Source organism: Melopsittacus undulatus, chromosome 1 (assembly GCF_012275295.1).
Source record: "Melopsittacus undulatus isolate bMelUnd1 chromosome 1, bMelUnd1.mat.Z, whole genome shotgun sequence".
In the NCBI taxonomy this organism is placed as follows: Eukaryota; Metazoa; Chordata; class Aves; order Psittaciformes; family Psittaculidae; genus Melopsittacus; species Melopsittacus undulatus.
In genome coordinates, this window is record NC_047527.1 from 148224675 (window position 1) to 148246029 (window position 21355).

Genomic DNA, 21355 nt, shown 5'->3' on the forward strand with positions numbered 1-21355 from the left:
TGCCCAGTGAAAATCATAATTAGGATGATTTTATTACCATTATTTTTAATGACAGAAGTTCATACGAATTTTGCACATGCTGCTCATTTTCTTCCCTTCATGGGGAAGAAAGAAGGTGCATGAGAGAAATCCCACATCAAACGTCTAAACTATAGTTAGCAAGGGCTAGAGCTGCTCTTTTGGAGCAGAGTATCTCTGGGTTGGATGAATAATGGGGTCTGCATTTCCCTTTGCAAAATTCTTCTATGTAATCAAATATTAAAATCAGTTAAGAAGAGCAGACACTTCAGTTTTATTTGGAAAAGAAAAATCTGTCTGGCAAAATGTCATGAATATCAATTAACCACTTTCGCCTGTACTTTTCTAACACTGTAACCTGAGGTTTTCATTTCACCATATATTATTAAATTTCCATAAAACTCCAGACGGTCACCTGTCAACGACAATTAAATGAGAAAGCAAGAAAGTCCCTTGTGTAGATTATGTGTCAGTGTTAATTTGTTGTAATTCTGCCTTTATTCAGTGCATATCAATGGTTTATTCTTTCATGCTTTGTCTAACTTCAAAGAATTTTATTGCAGCAAGGATAATAACCTCAACAATAAAGTGGTACTTGATGCATTCAGATTTGTACCGGTTGTCCATACTGTTAAAGGCACAGCTCTGATTTGTTTGGTTTGCATCTTGAGTGTTTGCAAACACTAGTTTTGACATGCTGGTCATTGGCACACGTCTGGGTTATAAACTAGAAGCAGTTTCCAGCCCAGTAGCTTTATAATCTTAAACACTAGTTCTTCTCTTACTGCAGAGACCAGCTCTGAGAGCAGTTTAAGTGTAGAACGCTAGAAGTTGTGTGAGAAAACAAAGAGGGGAAAATAGCTGGTGAATAAAGATCAAAATACATGAGAGTGCTTTTCACATTTCTTTCACTAGGGAATCTGCAAATTCGGTACAGCCTTGGAGGCACCAAAGAGCCATATAACATTGATGTCGACCACAGAAACATGGCTAATGGACAGCCCCATACCGTTAACATCACACGAAATGGACGGGACATAGTACTGCAGGTAAGTAGTAGACTGTTTGGTTCCATTACCTGTAGCTTGTAACATTTTGTATCTTGGTGATCTCCATTCCTCTGAAGACATCAGTGCAATTTAGGAAATTAAAAGTACAGTAGATAGGATTCTTCTTGCAGATCACACTCCTAGGAGTTAACAGGAGCTATTCTCTCCCTCTGTTGCAACAAGTTATGTTGTTCTGAAATCCTCATTCTAGCGTGATGACAGCTGGGCTAATACAGGTGTCAGCATAGATGCTTGAGGGCATCAGAGACATATGGGCTGATGGTAACATAGGACTGAAGATAAACCTACACCATTCTGGAGCAGCAGCTGGAAGCCAGGAGGCATAACCTACAGCATCTTAAATGGCAGTAAAGCCTGATTTACAGACAACTAAATATCATGCCTAAGTCCTGAATCTGAAAATGAGAATGTCTTTAAATTTAAATTTGCCCTGCAGTCCAGTGGAATCAGAAGAGCTGTTCTGCAAAAATAAGCTGATGCTTAAGTGTTTGCGTGACAGGACTCTGAGACAGAGTAGTACAGAAGGTGCATAGCTCTGTCTTATTTAGGTTTTAGTGCAGCACAGGCAGGAACTTCATCTCTCTGTATCTCCGTTTACAAACCTTTGAGATAGCATAATACTATTTAAATAACTGAGGGCAATGCTGCAAAAGGCAATCAGTGTTCTCAGGCAGCTTTCTCGTGGTGGTCATTACAGCACTGTTTTCATTCCCTAGTTGTCACATCTGAAAACGTGGAGATTGCAGCAGGGAATGAGAACAGTTTCGTTGGCAGGAGGGTCTGGTGGATGGGATAGATTAATGTGGATTTGATAATTCAAAAGAAGCAAACCAAAGCCAAGAACAAATGAAAAATAAAAAGGGGAAGTCTCCTTAGAAACCAAACCAAAAGGTGAAGGATGGCAACTGTCACGGTATTATCTACCTAAAGATTAAAATAGATCCCTGACAGTTACTGCTTGAACATATCAAAACTAAACTTTTTCAGTGCATTACAGTGTTGGTTGACTGAGGCTTTTGGTACTCAGAATAACACTGGATGCACTGAAATAATTGCCATAAAATTACTTGCAAAAGTCCACATAATCTAAAAAATGTTCAGGTGATACATCAAACACTTTTCAGGCCTTTGGAGGTTGTGAGGGGTATCAGTTCATATATGCATGTTTCTTGCATGCTGTTGCATTATTTCTCTTACTGCTGTTAGGTTAGGTACAGCTAGGTTCCCTTCTGCTGTTGAATGATTCTGTGTTGGGGAGGTATGGCACATGGCAGCTGTAGAAGTGAATAACTGATTTTCTGAAGGGATCAGGTGAGATACCTTGCCCAGTTGGAATACATGGACACAGTTAACTATGCCAGTTTGCATCATCTTACCTACGCTTAGGGCCTAACCATTTTTTCCCCCAGTGTTTTGTGAGACCACTGCCTGTCTAGGGCTTTGAAGAGACAGAAACATTTTTGTTAGTATTGCTCTGCAGGGGTAAAAATTTCTTAATCTAGTCAGTGTGCTTAAAACACAGCAGGTTTTGTAATCAGAACACTGATACAATTGTGGCCTATTAAAGGAGACAATCTGTCTGATGCACATGCAAGGATAGGGAAAGGAGGGACCCATACAGAGCAAATCCAGAAATCCTACCCCTACTGTATCCTGAAACAGAAAGTTTCTATCAAATTTTGTTTATTCTCCTCAAGGAAGCTGATTTTGTTGCCTATCTGGTTATGTTCTGTAAATGAAAGAACTGTTATGACCAGCAATGGATCTGTTAAGTAGGTTGCTCACTTGAAAATGAGTCCTGTTTTCAAATACAAACTCTTCATAGTGTCTGAAAATACAGAAGATATAAATCCAATTTTTCTCAGCATCCAGATGACACTTTATAAAGTATGAGTTTTCTCTTGCAGATCTGAGCGATGAACATTTGAGTAGACTTTTATTTCCTGCTAAATCCTTCTCCAGCCTGATGAGCAGCTGGTTTGCTTGCTTTTAAAGAAGACAGCTTGCTTGCCAGGTGCTGTTGCTCACACTTCCACATCTCTACATGGCATAAAAGTGTCACTAGAAGGATTTATTTCTCATCAAAGCTTCAATTCAAGAGCACTCAGTATTTTTGAGATCTTAACATCAAGTTCATACTTAGAATACCTGTCTTTCTAACTTACTGTAATAACCCTGGGGTGCCAGAGAGATTTAAAAAATCTGCAGCTAGGCAATAAATTGCTGCCATATGAACTATGTGAACCAGTTTTATTGTGATCTTCAGGAGTTTCACTTATGTATAAATACAGTAAAGGACTCATTAGTGAACTCTATGAGACCTCACCCAAGGCTGGCAGCACTGACTCCACTGACATCCCTATCCCTACCATACCAAGACAGTCAAGACTGAAGGTAGTAGCAAAGACTCTGTCAAAAGATCTTTGTATTTCAGTTTCCTGCATTCACTGACATTATTTGACAAATCAGTAATGAATTCTGCATTAAATAACAAGCTCCCATTTGTGATGTCAGTGGTTTCTCAATGGTAAGATTAAGGATATACCATTGATTTAGGTGTCAGGAAAACAAAATGACAAATTCAGGGGCAAAGAGCTGCTCATTTTCTGTAATTTCCATCAGGTGGGTAAAATATGCAATTAATAATTCCTGTCTCTTGCCTCTAGTAAAATACCAGATACTAGTAACCATGGCACACCTCCAAGGCTGCATTAGTTCACCTGTGGCAAGAAAAAGCCTAGACTGACAGATTGGGAATGTATTATCCCAGAAAATGACATTTCAGGAGCTGAGCTTTAGGTCACAGAGGGCAATTTTTACTTTGTTTGACTTCATTAAAAGGTTTCATGCTTCAGCAGCATATTTTCCATATCATAAAAACCAGATCACCCTTTAGCAAGTGTTCATGGGTGATTAACGCTGTTCACACACTAGTGGAGTCTTCTTTTAAGAAAGCCAAGGACAAAATCTCCCTAGCAGGGGTTCTGATCCAAAGCAGAGAAATCAATGAGGGGTCTTCCATTGACTCCAGGCTTTAAATTATACTGTAAAGAACTGCAATAGTTGCATCCTAGTGCAAGACTCGTATCTCCTGCCTCTGCATGTTCCCAGAGTAAAATAACGGCTGAATCTGGACCAGAGGCATTTCTGTGGTATTGCACAAAGCTGTATCAGTATTTTACAAAGAGCAAGAAACAAACCATATGATGCCTTTTAATTTTCAGTGAAACGAGGCTGATAGTCAACACACTTGGGCTGGGCCTCTCAGCTTCTGTATTAAGATCTTGTACATTCTCAATGGATCTCCAGTTCTTCACACCTCCTTTAAAGGCATTTCTAGGAATGGGCTGTGAGATGCGGCTTCTAATGCCTTCTTTGTTCCTGAAAAGGATTAGACCTGAGCAACTGCTTCAGAATTCCAGTGGCCCACACCCATCCATATACTTTCAGGACAGCTATGTGCAGCCAGTGCACATCAGATCAGATGACTGTATGGGAAGATAGCTGACAGATCTTTCTTTCAGGCTTGAACAATAGGCAGAACTGTGGTAGAGAGGTGTTACACAATGCCATACATTAACAATAGTAATTCCTGACTCCATTCAAAGTTAACTTAATTATGAGGCTTTATGGAAATCTTGGCCTGAGCTCAGCTGTAGATAACATTGAGAATAATCCAGGAAATGTATTTGTACAGGTGCCCATTTTGCAGCTTCACCAGAGGCAAACAGTAGAAACACCCATCTTCTATGGAAAATAATCAATGAAACATTTGACCCTTACCCATAGGAAGCCAAGAAGAAACAGAATTTTTCTCTTATTTTCATTTTGAAGTCTACTGCTTGAAAAGAGATCACATTTGCAAACCCCTAGGTGCATAAAAAATGTAAATCATACAAAGTTAATTCAGAACGAATCTGAAGTGCAAGATAAAATGGTAAACGTAATAGCAGTAAAATAAAATGGGTGAGGTTGAGTGAAGCAGTCTGCATGTAATCCCAAGTTTAAATGCAGTGAATATAGCCACAACTTTTATAATTACAGATTAAGTTTGGGTCTTACTAGAGGGAGTGGCAACTTTCTCATCGATTCAGTGAGGCTGTAATTTCACCTCCTATCATTATTTTTGCTGTAAAATCATACCTAACTGTCGTTTTTCGTGTACTTTGGAGCCTCAACAGAATATGATCGCTCTGTTTGAGCTCTTGCTAAACAGAGACCATAAAATTTCACCAAATGATTTTCTGCAGCTAACCCCAAAAGTAATGATAGCAATATAACACATTTACCAGAAAGACATTTTATCTAGCTTTAAAGACTTCAGATGATAACAGAAGTTACCCTTTCCTTTGGTCATCTCTTCCAGTGGTTAAGTGCCATTCCTATGAAGAATTTGTACCTAATTTAGTTTGAATTCTGCCAACTTCAGCATTTAACTTTGGGATCTTTGTGGCTATTCCTGATAGATGAAAGAGTTGCTTGGTGTCAGGTGTCATTCCCCTTCACACTTTCTTAGAGATGCTGATTAAAACATCTTTCATCTTGTCTATAAGAAGCTAAATAAGTTGAACTATTTTAGTTTACTATCAGAAATCTGTCATTTTTGAGCCATAAAACAGTTTTAGAACTCTTCTCTGAAAACTTTCCCACTGAGTCACATTTTGAAAACCTTTATGCTGTGATGCAGAAATGCCTTATTTATTTATTTATTATTTGCTTCATTTTCTGGGCAAACATGCTGCCACAGCATCCTTTGTACACTGCTCTATATTGTCTAGACTCCTGATTCATTTGGAGACTGATTTAACTAGCATTGCACTGACCGGTAGGGAGGGGGGAGATACTGTTCATGATTTGAAAGAAAAGAAACAGACATTATTTACCAGTTCCATAGCAGCTGCCATGAGTAAAACATATTTTAAATATCCAGGACTTTAACCCCAGGTAAACATGTAAACCATAGTTAATATCAACATGACTGGAGCCCTCTGCTTTTTTTGCTAATAATCAGCTAATTCTATTATATTAAAAGCATATTTAATGAATTCCCAAGCAGGTTTTGCTTAACAAAAATTATCACTTATTCTATTAATAGTAAAAGCCTTCCTGCTGAAATAAAACATTTAAAATCCCTGGAGATAAGTCATTTCCACTATATTGCCATTCTGCAATGGCAGTGTATTACTCAGAAAGCTAGTGCAACAGAAAGGCAAACTCATACTATTTGCTAGAGCAGAACCATACATTACATCTGCATGCTTAATGCATTAGCACTCAGTTTACCCACAGCTGCTAAGCTCTTTTCTCACTCAGAAGTCACAAGAAAATGGTTTTTGCTCAGATTTGAAAATATATGTTTGCAAAGCTTATATTGATATATTGATCTGATTCCTATAACCCTAAACACCATCTGTTTTCCAGAATATAAATACAGACACTGATCTTTGCATACTCATATTGCCTCTGACTATAATGAAGTTACAGATGCTGCAGAGGACTAGGTGTTCAGTTCTCAAGAGTCAATAAACAGCAGCAGCAACAGCAAAACAGAATTTAAATCATATGCATCAGAATCAGAAATGATCAATTCACCAACTAATAATTTTCTTATATGTTTTTTGTGCTCACAGGGTGTCCATGATCTCCTAGCAGTTTTGTTGGTTTTATCCTTCACTGAATTTACTCAGCTTCTTTATTTTACAGTGTGACTTACAAACTTTCAGATAAAGAAAGCTGTTATGGGTAAGCAGGAAGCTCATAAATGAGCCATTTCTCCTTCCCTTTTGTGCACTATGGAGTTGGTCAGCAGCATCTGCCAGCAGCAGTCAGCACATGCCCATCAAATCCCAGCTAGCTGAAAGTAAGACAAAATGTTATCATAAACAAGGACTCCTTTCACCCATCCATAAAGGAGAAGGTGGAGTATCCATACCCTAAAGATCAGAACATGGTGTCAGGTCTTTCTTTTACTGGCAGATAGTGGGGAAAACATTTGGAGCCCCATCACAAGATAGCACCTCGCCTGTGGTTTTATGATTGTAAAATCTGAGCCTGCCACCTTCCCTGTAGCTGATGTAGAAGGGCAGGGACAGATGCTGATGTACGTATCTTCACAAAGGTTTTACCTTCTCTGCATCAGCTGAGATAGTTTCAAACCTTGAGGCCTTTTGGAAGAATATTCTTTACTCTCAGTTCTGTAAAACCACTCCATAAGAGAGGAACTCTTACGTATCCATCCTTCTCATATCTTCTCAGCAGCGCCTGTATTGCTGGATTCAGAAGGATTTTTCAGTTGTCTTCTTCCAAACTTTGGCTGTATCTAGGCCACATATTGTGATAAGACCCAGAAGTGGAAAGTCTTCCTCGCCCTAGACTTCCAAAGGTCTGCAGAGTGTATCAGCAGGCTTACCCACCTCATAAGCTGTGTTACTTAACACTGGCCTATGCTGAGACTATTTCCTTTTTCCATAGTGTATTTCCAGCACTGAATGTGTGTGTTTTCCTTGGCCTGTATGATTGCTGGTTTGGCATCATTTTTTTATGGGAATTAGAGAAACAAAGAATGAAAAAATAATTAGAGTCTAAGATTAAGCCTTAAAAAGTCAAAACTTAACATGAAATAGGTGATTTCCATTATATGGCAGCACACGTTGGACAAATTAATGTCCTGTGAAAGTCATCTTAGATACCTGAGGGAGATCTCTTTAATTTTAATACCATGGCATTATATGACCTGCTGTTGCTTCTGTTAACATTTATTGTAATTCATCTATTAAAGAGAGCAATAAAAAGTCAACAGATATGGGAAAGAATCATCAGAATTGTTTCAGTTGAAGGCAGCCAGACTAAATAGTGTCCTTTTCCTTATCAGTGCTCCTGTAACATTTTGAGTTATATATCTACATTGCCATTTCAGTTTTATCCCAATTTCAGTATTATTTTTTTAAGTGAGGCCTGTTATCCCTGACATTATTTATCAGAGCAACAGCAGCTTCAGGTCCTGCTTATACAAGCTTATTGCACATTCAAGTTTTAAAACAGAAAAAAACCCTTGTATATTGATTTTAATCCTTTCTATATCTATGTTTTTCCTGCATCTGTATCCCATATTGATCACAATTCTGATTTAAATCTCTGCAAGAAAGAAACTTTGTCAAAAAAGACTGCAGTTTACATTTATTTAAGAGAGCAAAATGCAGAAGTCTAAACCAGTGCATTAAACCAGCAAAACAGATTTGGAGTGCCTCCTAAAACAGCATTTACCCCTATAGAAATTTCATCTGAGGAGCACAAAGCACAATGCAAACCTTAAGTTCGCCTTACATCCTGCTGGTGAGATACATGCCTCCTCCTGTGTTCCAGATGAGCTGTGAGGCTGCAAGCCTGTGACAGTCTGAGGTAGTAAAACACGGTGGGTTTATGGTCCTGCCTTTTTCTGTGGATCCACTGTTCATTTACAGCCTCTGGCTTGTCCCTGCTCTGACTCTGATCTGATCCACACTAACCTGGGTCAAGGACCTAACTTGGCAGAAAAAGATGAGTGAAGCACTAGTGCCACACTAAGGAAGGAGTTGAATTGCAGTAACAGTGGGTTTGGTCAGCCTCAGGAATTACACAGTTGCTACCTGAATCTGCTCCCTTTCTATTGTATTAAAAAATATGTATTTTCAAATACTGAAAATATTGTTTGCAAGATTTTCCAAACCTTTCAGCAGGGGAATAACCATGTATATTTCAGCAATAAGAAGTCACAATATCTCCTATTTGATAGTCAACTTTCTGCTTTCTCTTACTTTACTGACATGCTTGGGAGAACTCCATGTAAACACCCACATATCATCTTGTTATTTCCTTGGACTCTTATGCCCAGTCTATTCTCACTTTGTAGGTATTTTGGCACAGGAACCTTCCTTTTGTTATGTAATATTATAGCACTTAGCACAAAAAGCCCTTGTCCAGAACTAGAGAAGTTTCATAATATAAGTGATAAATCATCATCATAATGCAGAAGACAAATACTATATTGGTCATGATGATAACACATCCCCTTCTTTATCCCACTATTACTGAAGTCAATAGCAAAGCTCTATTGACTTCAGATGGTATAAGATTAAGCCTTCCAGCATTATTATTCCATATGATTTTGAAATCACTTGTTATGAAATGTCTTCAGCATAAAGAAAACCTCAGCTTTATAGCAGTACACACACACAGTCTAGATTGGCAGTGATACAGATGTAGAAATATCCACAGGGTGAATATAATGTGTGCGTATATATATATTATCTTGTGTGTATATATATATACACATATATCTTTTTGCATTTTTCATCCAAGACTACTATAGTAATGTAGGCATTATGTTTGCCCTCAGATTGATATGTCTGTTAATCTCAGCAGCCCCGTCAAGATTACTTTTATTATCTAAGTGAACAGTAATTTAAGAGAAATAGCATTTTATTGAACCACTGCTTAAATCCCAGCAACTTCAGATAAAGACAGTCTGCCTCGGTGTGACGTGACTTGAGAACTGAAACTGCAGGTTCCTCAGCAGCTGCCTTCTACTTTCATCTGTGTAACGCTCAAAGCCACACTGTGTGTTTATATTAAGCTCAAACGAAACTAATGAGTTTTTAAAGAAAAGGAGCTGTAATGAAAAATCTGCAATATAATTTTTAAGCTGTAATTTTATACAAATTCCTGACATCGACCTCAGTGTGTGCAGAGGTTCTGTTTAATTCACATTAAATAATGTATTATCTTTTTCCAGGTATTATTTGAAAGTAGTAATTCCTTTTTCATTATGTGTCTTCTATTGAATTGGTAGCCTAGTGTTTCATACAAAGGCTGCAGGCTGCTTGTACTTGAGCACCCGCTGGATGGCAGTCACATACAGCTTTGGAAAGAACTTAGCTTGGTCCTTTTCCTCGCTGACCTAAAAAGAAACCCAGGGTTAAGTGGCTCTAAATAAAGTTTTCTTATGGTAGATAATGCTAGTTTAGAATGAAGACAGTAAAAGTGAGCAGACATAAATGTCACTAATCCTTCACTTTTGTCTTACGGTGCACCATTTCATTTCAGGTGGCAGGATTAGATAAGGGTCAAGGCTGGCATAGAAAGCAGTGCAGGCTTTCCCTATGGGAAGAGAGATGCCAGAGCTGGCAGTGGAGCAGGAGCTAGCTTCTATAACTAATCAGAAGTGCTTGTCCCAACTGATGGTAGGGCCAGGAAATCAATACCAGTTTTTAAATGGAGATTCATTTCAAGCAGGAATCAGAACAACCCAGAACTTAGAGTTGTTAAAACCCTTAAAGCAATTCATAGCTGAACCCATTCTGAAATCTTTTCTTGACTTTAGTGAAGTCTTCTTTCTTCTTCTTTAGTGAAGTTTTCTTGACTTTTAGATTTGGAAAATATATGTGAGTAGATAGATTCAGTTACTGATTCAATACAACAGGTTAATAATCCTAAGCAGTAAGCTGGCTGTGTCTGTTGGACCCTGCAGTGTAGCCCAGTATTAGTCTCCTTGTTGCCATCCCTGTCTCCCACGTGCGGCAGGATGTTTTGCTTCTGCACATGGTGACGTGCTCTGCCACACTGAAGCACTAAGGGAGACAAGATCACTGGAAAGGGTTTTTTACATTTTTAATTCAATGTGGCCAAGGCCACCACCTACTAAAATGTTTCAAGGTTGCTTCCTAGCAAATAACAGCGTGTTTGATTACCTGAGCTACAAAACCAAAGCTCTGGGTGATGGGGTGATGTATTAGGTATTCTGGGCCCAAATTACAGAGCAACTTAAAAATGAAAGCCTAGACCTCAAAGATTATGGACATATGGACAGAAGGCAGCCTTGCAGGGAACCTGTACTGCAGTGAAACAAGCTACAGCTTTACATAGCTAATATACCAACTCTCTTTTAATCCTTTATTGACCGTCCTTTCAACGTCCTGAGCACTAACTCAAGACAAAGGGCATTTCACTACAGTATGGCTGGTAGAATTTGGTATTCTGTATTTGTACATGTTAGTGCTCACAGTGGCTCATCATTTAAATTGGCTTTTCATTTTCAGGTATGTCCTGCAGACCCAATTAGCATTCTTAGATAGATGCTGCCTGTGCATTAGGCAGGGATGACTTTTTCATTACAAGCTTCTGATAGTTACTCTGATAATGGACACCTGGATCATGACTACAGAACTAGGACACCCACAATATGTTAATAAATTAAATTATAAATTGATAATTAGTAGTAGTAGTATCTTACCAGAATAATGATTGTCTTCTCAAACCCACTGCTCAGATTCCAAGTCATAATAGAAAGAAATATTTAAACATTGCTCCAGATCTATTTTGGAAAAGGAAGAACCTAGAAGTTGATGATGCTGACAGATACCAGTGTATGTGGTAGTACACCTTATTATTTTTCAGTTACTTCAGCATATCTAAATATATATATAAAAATACATGTAAAATCAGAACCTAGAATATGAGTCCTATGCAATCAGAATGTATCAGAAAGAATTCCACTGCAGGTAAAGAAGTTATATGAGGTTAAAGTCTTGGCATATGAGAAGCTGGAGAATCAGGGATTTGTGCATCAATCTTTTCACCAATCTTTTCCTGGTATGCTTTTCTTAAATCTGTACCTTTAGTTTAATAACCATACTGGTAAATACCCTGAAGGCTCAGAGCCATTCCTATTTGTCTTGTGAAATAAGAAGGGAATATTTTTCCACCTAATATGCCTGCAGCTCCTATTGGCAACAGGTCCGACCCTTGTGATGCTGGATGCTGGAACACTGAGTGCTTTCCACCAGGGAAACCAGTAGCAAGCACTAGAGTTTGCAATTGGGACCTGCTGTGATTGAGGTTGAGATCTATATTTTAACTCTTTGCATTTGTGGTTTGAAATTCTGTAACTCTAATTTCAGTTAAAATATGTGTTTCTGCTGTTCATTAAAAATCTGAGAAAAGCTGCTCGAGGTACCCTGAACAAACTAGAGCTTCTTAGTTTCAGAGTAAAAAGATGGAACTGTGTTTTTTGATATATTTAGCTCAAAAGTCTACAGTTTAAATTTGGAAGATAGCCAGTAATCATGCTAATACACATTTGTGGCCAAATCTTAAATAAACAGTGTGAAAACTAATTATCATCAATCAAAAATCATTTGATCAGGAGTCTTTGCTAGGCCTCTTTTGTCAGCTGCAAAGAACGTTTTCCCTCTCCGTCTGTTATGTCGACACATTTCTCTTGTTAGGGTTTTATGGGACACTGTAAGAAAGACAAGACCCCTCTTTTCCAGTTATTACAGTGTTTGAGATGGCTGCCTCTACACATGCATGGGTATGCCATCAGTAGGCTGTCAAGTACATGGGCTCACAGTACTCCAGGGAATTCAGCCCTTCGGTTCTACGCTGTCTGCCATTCATTTACTTTGCTGAATTGAACATTTGCAGTATCATTAAAGCAAACTAATCCAAGATAATAACAATTTGAAATCGGAAATATGGCACAAAGACACATAAAAAAATTATATGCCCTTTTGTATTGTGGTTTCTCCAGAATTACTTGTGCAGCCTATTATACCCTGAGTCTTAAATCTCATATATGAGTCTTTGTCCTGGTTTGTGCCAAGGTAAGGCCAGAATAAAATAAACAGCTGTTGTTCTGCCCTCTTTAAGCCTGTGTAATAAACACATAAAGCTGAGAAAATAAATAACAACTGCAAAGATAAAAATTCACCCCAATTACCCTTACCAAGTGTGAGCTTTAAAACCCTATTGAGCCACACAGAACCATCTCAATAGTGCTGGTAGTATTCACAGGCAGTGTATTTCATTCCTCTCTTTTCACATTTTTCTGTTAAATAGTTAAAAAACAGGAAAATCTACACTCATGTAGTGTGATTGTTGTGTCATATCAGGAGCAATATGAGTTTCCTATAGATTAAAGTATTTAGCTAAATTAATTACTGTTGAATTTATTTTTTAGGTTTCATAAGTTGTCATCACAATTACATAATAATATTTTCAACAAGAAAACAGTAAAAAGTAAGGTACAAAAAAGTATGTCTTAGTAATTTATGACTTTCCCAAGAGAAAAGGAGAATGTCCAACACGTGCATTAGTCTCAAACTCTCAGCTATGTAAATCTAGCATCAGCAATAACATAGGTCCTAAATGGAAATCTTATATTAAAATAACAAGCTGGTTTAGTGTGGATGCTATTGGGTTTACTAGCTGAAGTGATTCTACAGCAACCAGAACAAACAAGCATCCAATATAGATATTTTCCAGGCCTTGGGAACTGTAGAGATATGGAAGGAAGGGTATTCTCTGTTGTTTTGCCTTTGTTGAAGTGAAAGCAGAGCATATCAGACAGAGTTGTTAGTGATGGCATAAACTCCCATTAAAGTAGACTTGATTCAGTAGCACTGTAAGAAGGCAGATCTGTTCTAAACACTCATCATTTTCTTTTCTCTTTCCCCAGCTTGATCACTATCCTCCAATCAGTTACAGCCTGCCAACAGCATCTGATACTCAGTTCAATTCCCCAAAGGCACTATTCCTAGGAAAAGTAATAGGTAAGATTTCACTTTATACTCGGGACAGTGATGTGTGCTGGGCTTGCAGCAGGACACTTGCTGCACATTCTTGACTAGAAAGTGGTAATATTGGAGTTACACCTAAAAAAAGGGTTACATTCACCTTGTCACATAGGCTGATGTGCACACAAATATGTGATTGTCTGCCCAATGCATGGAAAAAAACAGATACAAGTAAAGAGATGCAACGTCGTGTTTGTGAAGTTCCATTATCCCTCTCAGTGTCAGATGGAAGGAATACAAGGAAATCATTGAGACCACTACATACAATCAGTATCAATACAGATATTTAAGTTACTTTGAATCTTACCATTCACTATGAAGTTTATCATATGTTTTTTATAATCCACACAGTCAGTGTTCTTAGGAACGCAGTGCATCACCTTGTGGCATAACTGACCCTCATCACTCTGGCAAAACCAGCACTTTCTCACTGTGAGGCCCAGCAGCAAGGTCTTTTGAAAGTCTGCAACACCTACAGCAACTCTCATCTATACATTTTCCATCCCTTTTATGGACCTCATTGTTATTTCCCAGGGCAGCAGCTTCCTGGCCAACTCCCCAGCTGCACTCGTGACGATGCATATCCATCTTAAACTGCCTTGGCCTCACTTTTAGGCTGTCCTAATTTCCACTGCTGAATTTTTCCACTACTGGCATTTTACATGAGTTCCCAGGGTCACTCACTTCAGGAATCAATTATTCTCCTGATGTTTACAGCTCTTAAGGAGGGCTTTTTTCCCTTCTCAGAGATAAGGGGGTATTATTTCCTCTAGTGCTTTGTACAGGGATGTGGTTGCTTGAACTGCAGTGAAAGGTTTAATCCAGAAAATTGCAAACTTGTCTTTGCTTAGTGTTGTGAGGCAGTAATCCATGAAGCCCATGCACTGATTATTGAAGTGAAAAAGCAATTGACCCCATAGCTAATGTGACTGTGTGAAGATACACTTTTCCATTTGTTTCATTTTCAACATTTAACATGCTGAACTTGCATGAAATAGGAAATGGAAAGCCTTTGAAATGGTTGGCTAGCAAGAGAGACAGGAGCTATTTGCTGGTACTCTCTAAATCAGCTCTATAAATACTACAAAAGACAACAATGTCTGATTTTGGTGGATCTCTGTAAACTGGGTGCATTCCTGCCTCACCTCAGTGAATTAAGGCAGTTGGACTGGTGCTGACTGTGCCTCAGCCATTAATTCAAAGTGAGGAGACAGAGGGCTTTGGGAAGAGCATTCAGCAGCTGGAATAACTCTGCAGCCTCTCTCCTGCCAGGTGATGGTGAGCAAAAATATCAGCTGAAGGGTGTTGCAGTGTCCATCTCCTGTAATGGACTAATTGCTAGAGAGGTTGTGTTTCCTTTGCTGTGGCAGCATATGTCTGAGAAACTACCTGATATGGCAGTACTCAGCCCTGTAAGTAAGCTTGACTGTTTTGACTGCAGGCAATGCTTTGGAGAAGGCTGAGTGAGGAGTATGAGAGAGAGAAAATGGAGATAGGCATACAACAGAGAACAGACTGCAGCATAAGAGATAAATAAGAAGGAAGGGAAATAAAAGGACAGCTAAAACACAGAAGAAAACAGTGCACTGTACACTGTGGTGTAAAAAGAAAGAATGGGAGAAACAGAAATTGAAAAAGAAAGCAGGAAATACTGTTTAGACTATGCTCATTTAAAATACCCTCAGTGCAGACAGAGCTCTGCAGGAAATCTACTTCTTAATCCTTTGAATTGCTGAGCTGGCAGGTGAACTAGCAACATAGTCAAGTAACCATGTAGATAAAACCGTGACATAGTCAAGAGGTTTACTCTTTGCACTGGTTCTTTCTCAGCTGAATCTGTAAGCAGGTTCACAGCACTATAAGATCAAAGTCCACCCAGCTGTCTCCCACATAACCCCATGCCCTGTTGTGCTGGTGTCTTTGCTGTGTTTAAATATTCACATTCTGAAAAAGTATTTAGGCATTCATGGAGAATAAAGCTCCTGCAAGAACTGGGCAGTTCAGAGGGTCCCTGATGCAGCTTTTCGTGTCTAGGATACTTCAGTATTGTCAGTGACTGAAACGCATGATAACCATTTGAGGGGGCCCAGTAAAACCAGTTACCCAGTTCTGTTCCTAAAGATCTAAAGCCACAACCCCTCGCATTTGCCTCACTTGCAGTCATGTATGTGGTTGGAAATAGAGTTTTAAGTCTCCTCAGCCTGCTTCAGTTGGATCCTACCAAGTGAGTAATGAAGTTCAGTAACAGAACAGTTTCTATGTTCTGAGTGTTGATGTTGAAAGTTGGGTCATAGGACTTGCTGGACTGCTTCAAAATACAGACATATAAAAAGAAAAAAAATAGCAGAGGTCAGTGAATAGAAATTGATTTTTGCTATGTAATAAATTTTAAATACCTGAGAACTTAAAATTTATATTGCTCTCACTCCTCATAAGTATGGTAACCTGACAAGAGCAATTAAAGCAGGTATCAAATCTCAAAGTTGAAAAGCTTAAACATAGTCCTGATAATATCTGTCCCATAAATACATATAATACAGTTGAAGATTATAATCAGGAAGCTTGTCTATCACTGATGCCCACCTTCAGCTCCTCTGCTAACTTAAGAACTGGCAACAGGGAAGGGTCTGGGGATACCCTGAAGGAGTGATCTGTGGGTAGGCTCTATGTCTGTTTTCTTGTGCTACTTGATTTTAAGTCTCAGACAACCGTTTCTGAAGATATTATTTGTCATCCATTCTATACATTTGTTACATTTTGTATACTGCTGGGTATTTTTTAACAGCATAGGCTTACATTAGCACTTTGGGAATATGTTTCTTCTGCTTCCTTTCCTCTGCTTACATTACTGCCTTTGCAAAATAGGATATTAAGCAAAAGAGTGAATCCGTAATAAAGAAAAAAACCCACCCCACTTTCTGTTCTTGCTGACAAAGAAAAAATGAACTTCTCTGCAGAGAAACAGATTTCCTGATGTAAAATTGTTGTGCAACTGACCATGTCTATTGATCAGCTTTACTGTGCAATTCTCAGAGTAACATTAGATGAGGGGAGAGCACAATTAACAAGGTTACATGAGTGTAGCAGTTTGAAGGGCAAAGTAGAGGCAGAATCCAGTATCATTAAAGTTCCTAATTGCCACATCATACTGGCTAGGCATATTTCAGTGGCCCAGAGGGATTAACACCAATATATATCAAGTGACAATTTGTACCCACCTGTAATTACATTCTCTAAATGGACAATATGGGAGTAGCTTCCTGCTGGTCTGTCATCAGTCGCGTTCAGTTTCTGTTGTTCTCCTTCTATGCAATTCTTATTTGTCATAAGAAATGAATGCAAGGTGTTATTTGTAAAGACAGATGGGTTTTTGAAGAGCGCTCTGGAACAATCCTGCTAAGAAACTGATCTTCTGCCTGTCTTTATTACCATTTTTATTAGGGTTATTTGCATGGGAACATCTGCTTCTGCCACAGCTGTGATTGCTGTGATTGCTCATCTGCTGCCAGTCAGAAACAATCACTTGTACAACACCTAGCACAAGGCAACACCAGTGGCTGCTCTAGGTGTTACAACAATACGGCTGATTAATAAAACAGTGGCCAAATGGCTCCATGCCTCATAACTGTTATGAATATTTTCTATAAGGCAGGAGGGTCACATCAGAAACAAAAGGAAATGATTGAATTGCAGCTGCAATCAGGGAGCATTTCTTCTTCTTTAAGTTGAGGTGGTTTTGGCTTTCCTGAGATAATTTCCAGAAAACTCACTTGTTCCCTGGCTTGGAAAACACTGATATAAAATATGTTTAGCCTTCTGGGAAACCAGAGGTAAAGGCATTCAGTATGGGATCCGTACCCAGGTAAAATGGATTATGATTTGAGGTGTGAAATAAAGCCAAAGGAGACAACGAATGAGGAATCCTGTTTTAAATGAGTGTATAGTAATAAAAATAATAGCACCAGAGGAATGCAGCGTTCTGTAAAAAAGATAGAAGGGCATTGTTAATATTTCCAGGAAGTCCTTTAATCTGTTATTTAAACATACTTTGGCATTGATGGCTGACACAGACAAGGTAGGAGGGAAAAGCTGGCTGTGTGGATGGCCTCTATGAAGAAGAAAATAAGAAGTAGACAATGTGACAGGTAGTGTTACACATTGTGGATCTGATTCTACATTTTCATTTAGGCTGCAACTTGAGACTCATTTCTAAAGCAGGATAGAGCAGAGCTTTGATTTTCCCACTAAGTGTAGTGGCTTTAGATGTGATGCTCAGGTGTGTCTTCACATCTTTTTTGGATATCTACACCAGTTTCTGTTACGTGAACATGCTATATAGGCAACTGATGTCATAGTCTGTACTTAATTACTGAAAGTGGTGTATTTCTTTGGGTTTTAATATGCATTTATAAAGACTTAGCTACCTGTCATTAAATATGAGTTTGTAAAAGTATCACTCAGGTGAACAGAAATAATTTTAGTTTCTTAATAAGATATTTGATTGAGCATAGAAACACCAGGTTCAGACAGGAGTTGATCTTGAGAACGTAAAGGAAATGTGCTCCTTCTGTGTTTTCCATCTCCACCAACCACTCTAAATATAATTATATAATTTCAAAAATACTTAAATATCCACTTGGAAGCAATCAACATAATGCAAAATACCTATAACATAGATTATCAATTTCAAAACTGACAGCTGTCGCTGCAGCTAATCTCTGTAGGTACCTTAGTGCTCTTCAGATACCTCTAGTAAGAGTAGTGAATAGGGAAATACCTTTCAGGTCTACCTCTCTTCTTACAAAAGCAGCTGCCATCACTTCAGAACTAATGAGAGATCCTGGAAATCAGCCCCAGGGGCCTGAAGTCTTCTCTCAGAAGGCGGTTCCCTCAAGAGGAAAAGGTAGAAGGTTTGTTGGAGATGTGTTATTTCCCTGGTGTTGATCAAAAGATATTTTATTGTTCTCTTGCTGGAGTTTCTCTGTTTCTTTACTGGGATGCTGAAAATAAGAACTGGTCAGGAGACATTTCTTTGGATTCACTGTGACATTCACTGCCTGGGACTGATGAGAGGTATGACCAGCTTGTATCTGGCCAAGTATCTAGTTTCAAGTAGTATTAGCACACATGTAACTAAATGCAAGAGTGGCCCAGTTCCTAAATTATAAAGTTATTTTCCTTTATGCTTTAAGACATCTCAGAAAATTGATTCATATAAATCACCCTATGGAATCTTGTGGAGAAAATAATCCCATTCCTTTGCAGTTCTTCCCAAAGTAGGCATCTGTTCATCAGAAAAGAATTTTAGAGGTGATTGTAAAGGCATTTAATTTAGTTAGTGACATTTTGAACAGAGTATTCATGGAAGTCTTATCTGACATTCAGAACCATGTGACAACGTTATTTAAGAGTAGTGGAATAAAATGAAAACTTAAACCTCAGTAATTAGAGTAACCTTTTCCTAGCTTCTGTTTTATTAAGGTGTCATGTCTTAAGTTATACAAATTTTCCCTACAGAGAAAGAGAGGAAGATTTTCACCTGCATTGTGTAATATCTAGTGCTTATTTATTTGTAATGCAGCTACTTTAAAGGGTCAAAGAGGGGACCTGAACAGGAAGAGATCGCAAAGGGCATCAATAAAACCTGCTGTTGGCCCTATAAAATTACAGTGGCATAGACAGTGAATTTGGAGAGCTGAGAGTACCCTCAAAGCTTGTAAAACAGGAAGTGTTACCTAATGTGAAAGTTGAAAGCCAAAGGTATATGTGAAGTACAAACTGAAAGCATGTTATAATGTTTTCTCCAAATATATTTGAAGGACAAATCAAAAATCAGTGTAGATCTGCCCTAAAATAATAGAATCAACAAAAATTTGTCTTTTGTAAAGCAGTGCACAAGTCATTAATTTTACATGATTTTACCTAACACGAACAATCTCTGCCCATTGCTCCACACAGAAAACGTGCAAAAATAATGTGAATATGCATCTATGTTTTGATCAGAAACAGCTGTAGAGATGTCCATTCTGGGCTGATTATTTCAGTTGAGGGTGCAGATTGTCTACATGACAGTCCTTGTAGGGACAGGTAAAGAAATGATGTCATTCAAAACTCACTCGTTGTTTGACAGCTGTAAACAGCCCTCAGGTTTTATCTGATGCTTGTTTCACTCCGGAAAGTGAAGGCGGGGGGGGGGGGGGGGGGGGGGGTGAAGTAAATCAGAACAAAACAACTCATAGCCAGACAGAAGTATTTCAATTAGAACTTTCATGTTTGGTCAGATCATTGATAGTCTCTCCAAGGGATTGTGTGCCTCCGAATCTGTGGTCTGATTTAGAATGATTGTCAGACAGACAAGAGAAGTGACTTGTGTCCCATGTTCTGGAAGGTCACAGGGATCAAGTCAACCCTCTCCCTCAATAGCTCTCCTAGATTTCGCTGCCATCAGTAGTAATTTGAAGTTACCTATGTCCTTTTCTGACCAGCAATGGTCACTTTTGCCACAAGTGCCAGAGGTTTCCCAGAGCCTGGAGAAGGTTTGCTTGGATTGCTGGAGAGCCTGGGAGGGACAAGGGATGTGAGAGTTTCTAGGGTATGAACTAGATTGGAATTTCGTGGCATGTGCTACTGTACATGAAAAAATAAACCCCAAATGGAGAGTAGGACCATAGTCTGTAGCCAAGTGCTGCAGTAAAGCACTTGGGGCTCAGGGCTGCCTTAGGTTGGGATGGCTTTCATTCTCTCGGACAAGTGTGAACCTGTCCATACAGATAGGTTTTAAGCTGTACAGTTTTGTAAGATTAAATTTATCTCAGTTCAAAGGCTCAACACAGAATCTTTGCACTACTAAACTCTGTTTTAATCCACAGCCTTAAGGAGACATTATATAGAATGTAATCCTTTGTAGGGTGTGAGATAAGCCTATATTGTGATGCTGTTCTTTGCATAGCAAGTCACCTGTTCTGCATGGTTATAATCAAGACATAGTAAAATAAACATGTTCCTTAAACAATATTAAGTCATGAATAAATTTGAAGATAAAATAATCTTTTTGTAGGTACTTTATATAAAAATATGAAGTCATAGGCTAAATTATTCATGGTGAATAATTTGCTCAACTCCCACTATCGCAGGGAGTAGAGAGGGAAGGAAGGGAAGGAAGTAAATTATGGAAGATAATTTAACAGTTCTCTATTAAACCTGACCTTTGACTGTAGGTTAGTTTGCATTTCTTTTAAGGGTAAAGCTTTTGTAACAGAACGAAAACCTGACTGGGTCTTATTTTTAAGTGCTTCTGCCCTATATATTCTAAAGCTATATATATTACACTCTTTAAAGAAACCCTTTCTGATAGGTACAGTAATGTATTCTCTATCTGCCTATTTCAGGGAATAGTTAAAGCACCATTAGTTGCCACAGAAAAGGAACTCATTCAAAAGATTGCTCATGTCATTTCCAGTGGTTTCAGCTATGTTCCTGCTGAATGGGCATTGTAGTTGTGCCAGTAACCTCACTTGAAACTTGCCATAGCAATATAACTGTGATACCACTCAACGCAAATTGGTTGTCCCTGGGTATTTGTATGGTATTAAGGTGTGCTTAGGAGGAAGACACTGCACATCAGTCACCCCAAACCCATCACTGCTGCTTGCTGCA

General features: G+C 38.6%; 1 protein-coding gene across 1 annotated transcript in view; it reads left to right on the forward strand.

Moving 5' to 3' along the window:
- CNTNAP2 (contactin associated protein 2) overlaps positions 1-21355 on the forward strand; it is a 1129462-nt gene that overhangs the window by 1065474 nt on the left and 42633 nt on the right. The window contains exons 20-21 of the mRNA XM_034062602.1: positions 934-1067; positions 13582-13675. Coding sequence (XP_033918493.1) covers positions 934-1067; positions 13582-13675 — 228 coding nt within the window. The remainder of the gene's footprint in view (positions 1-933; positions 1068-13581; positions 13676-21355) is intronic.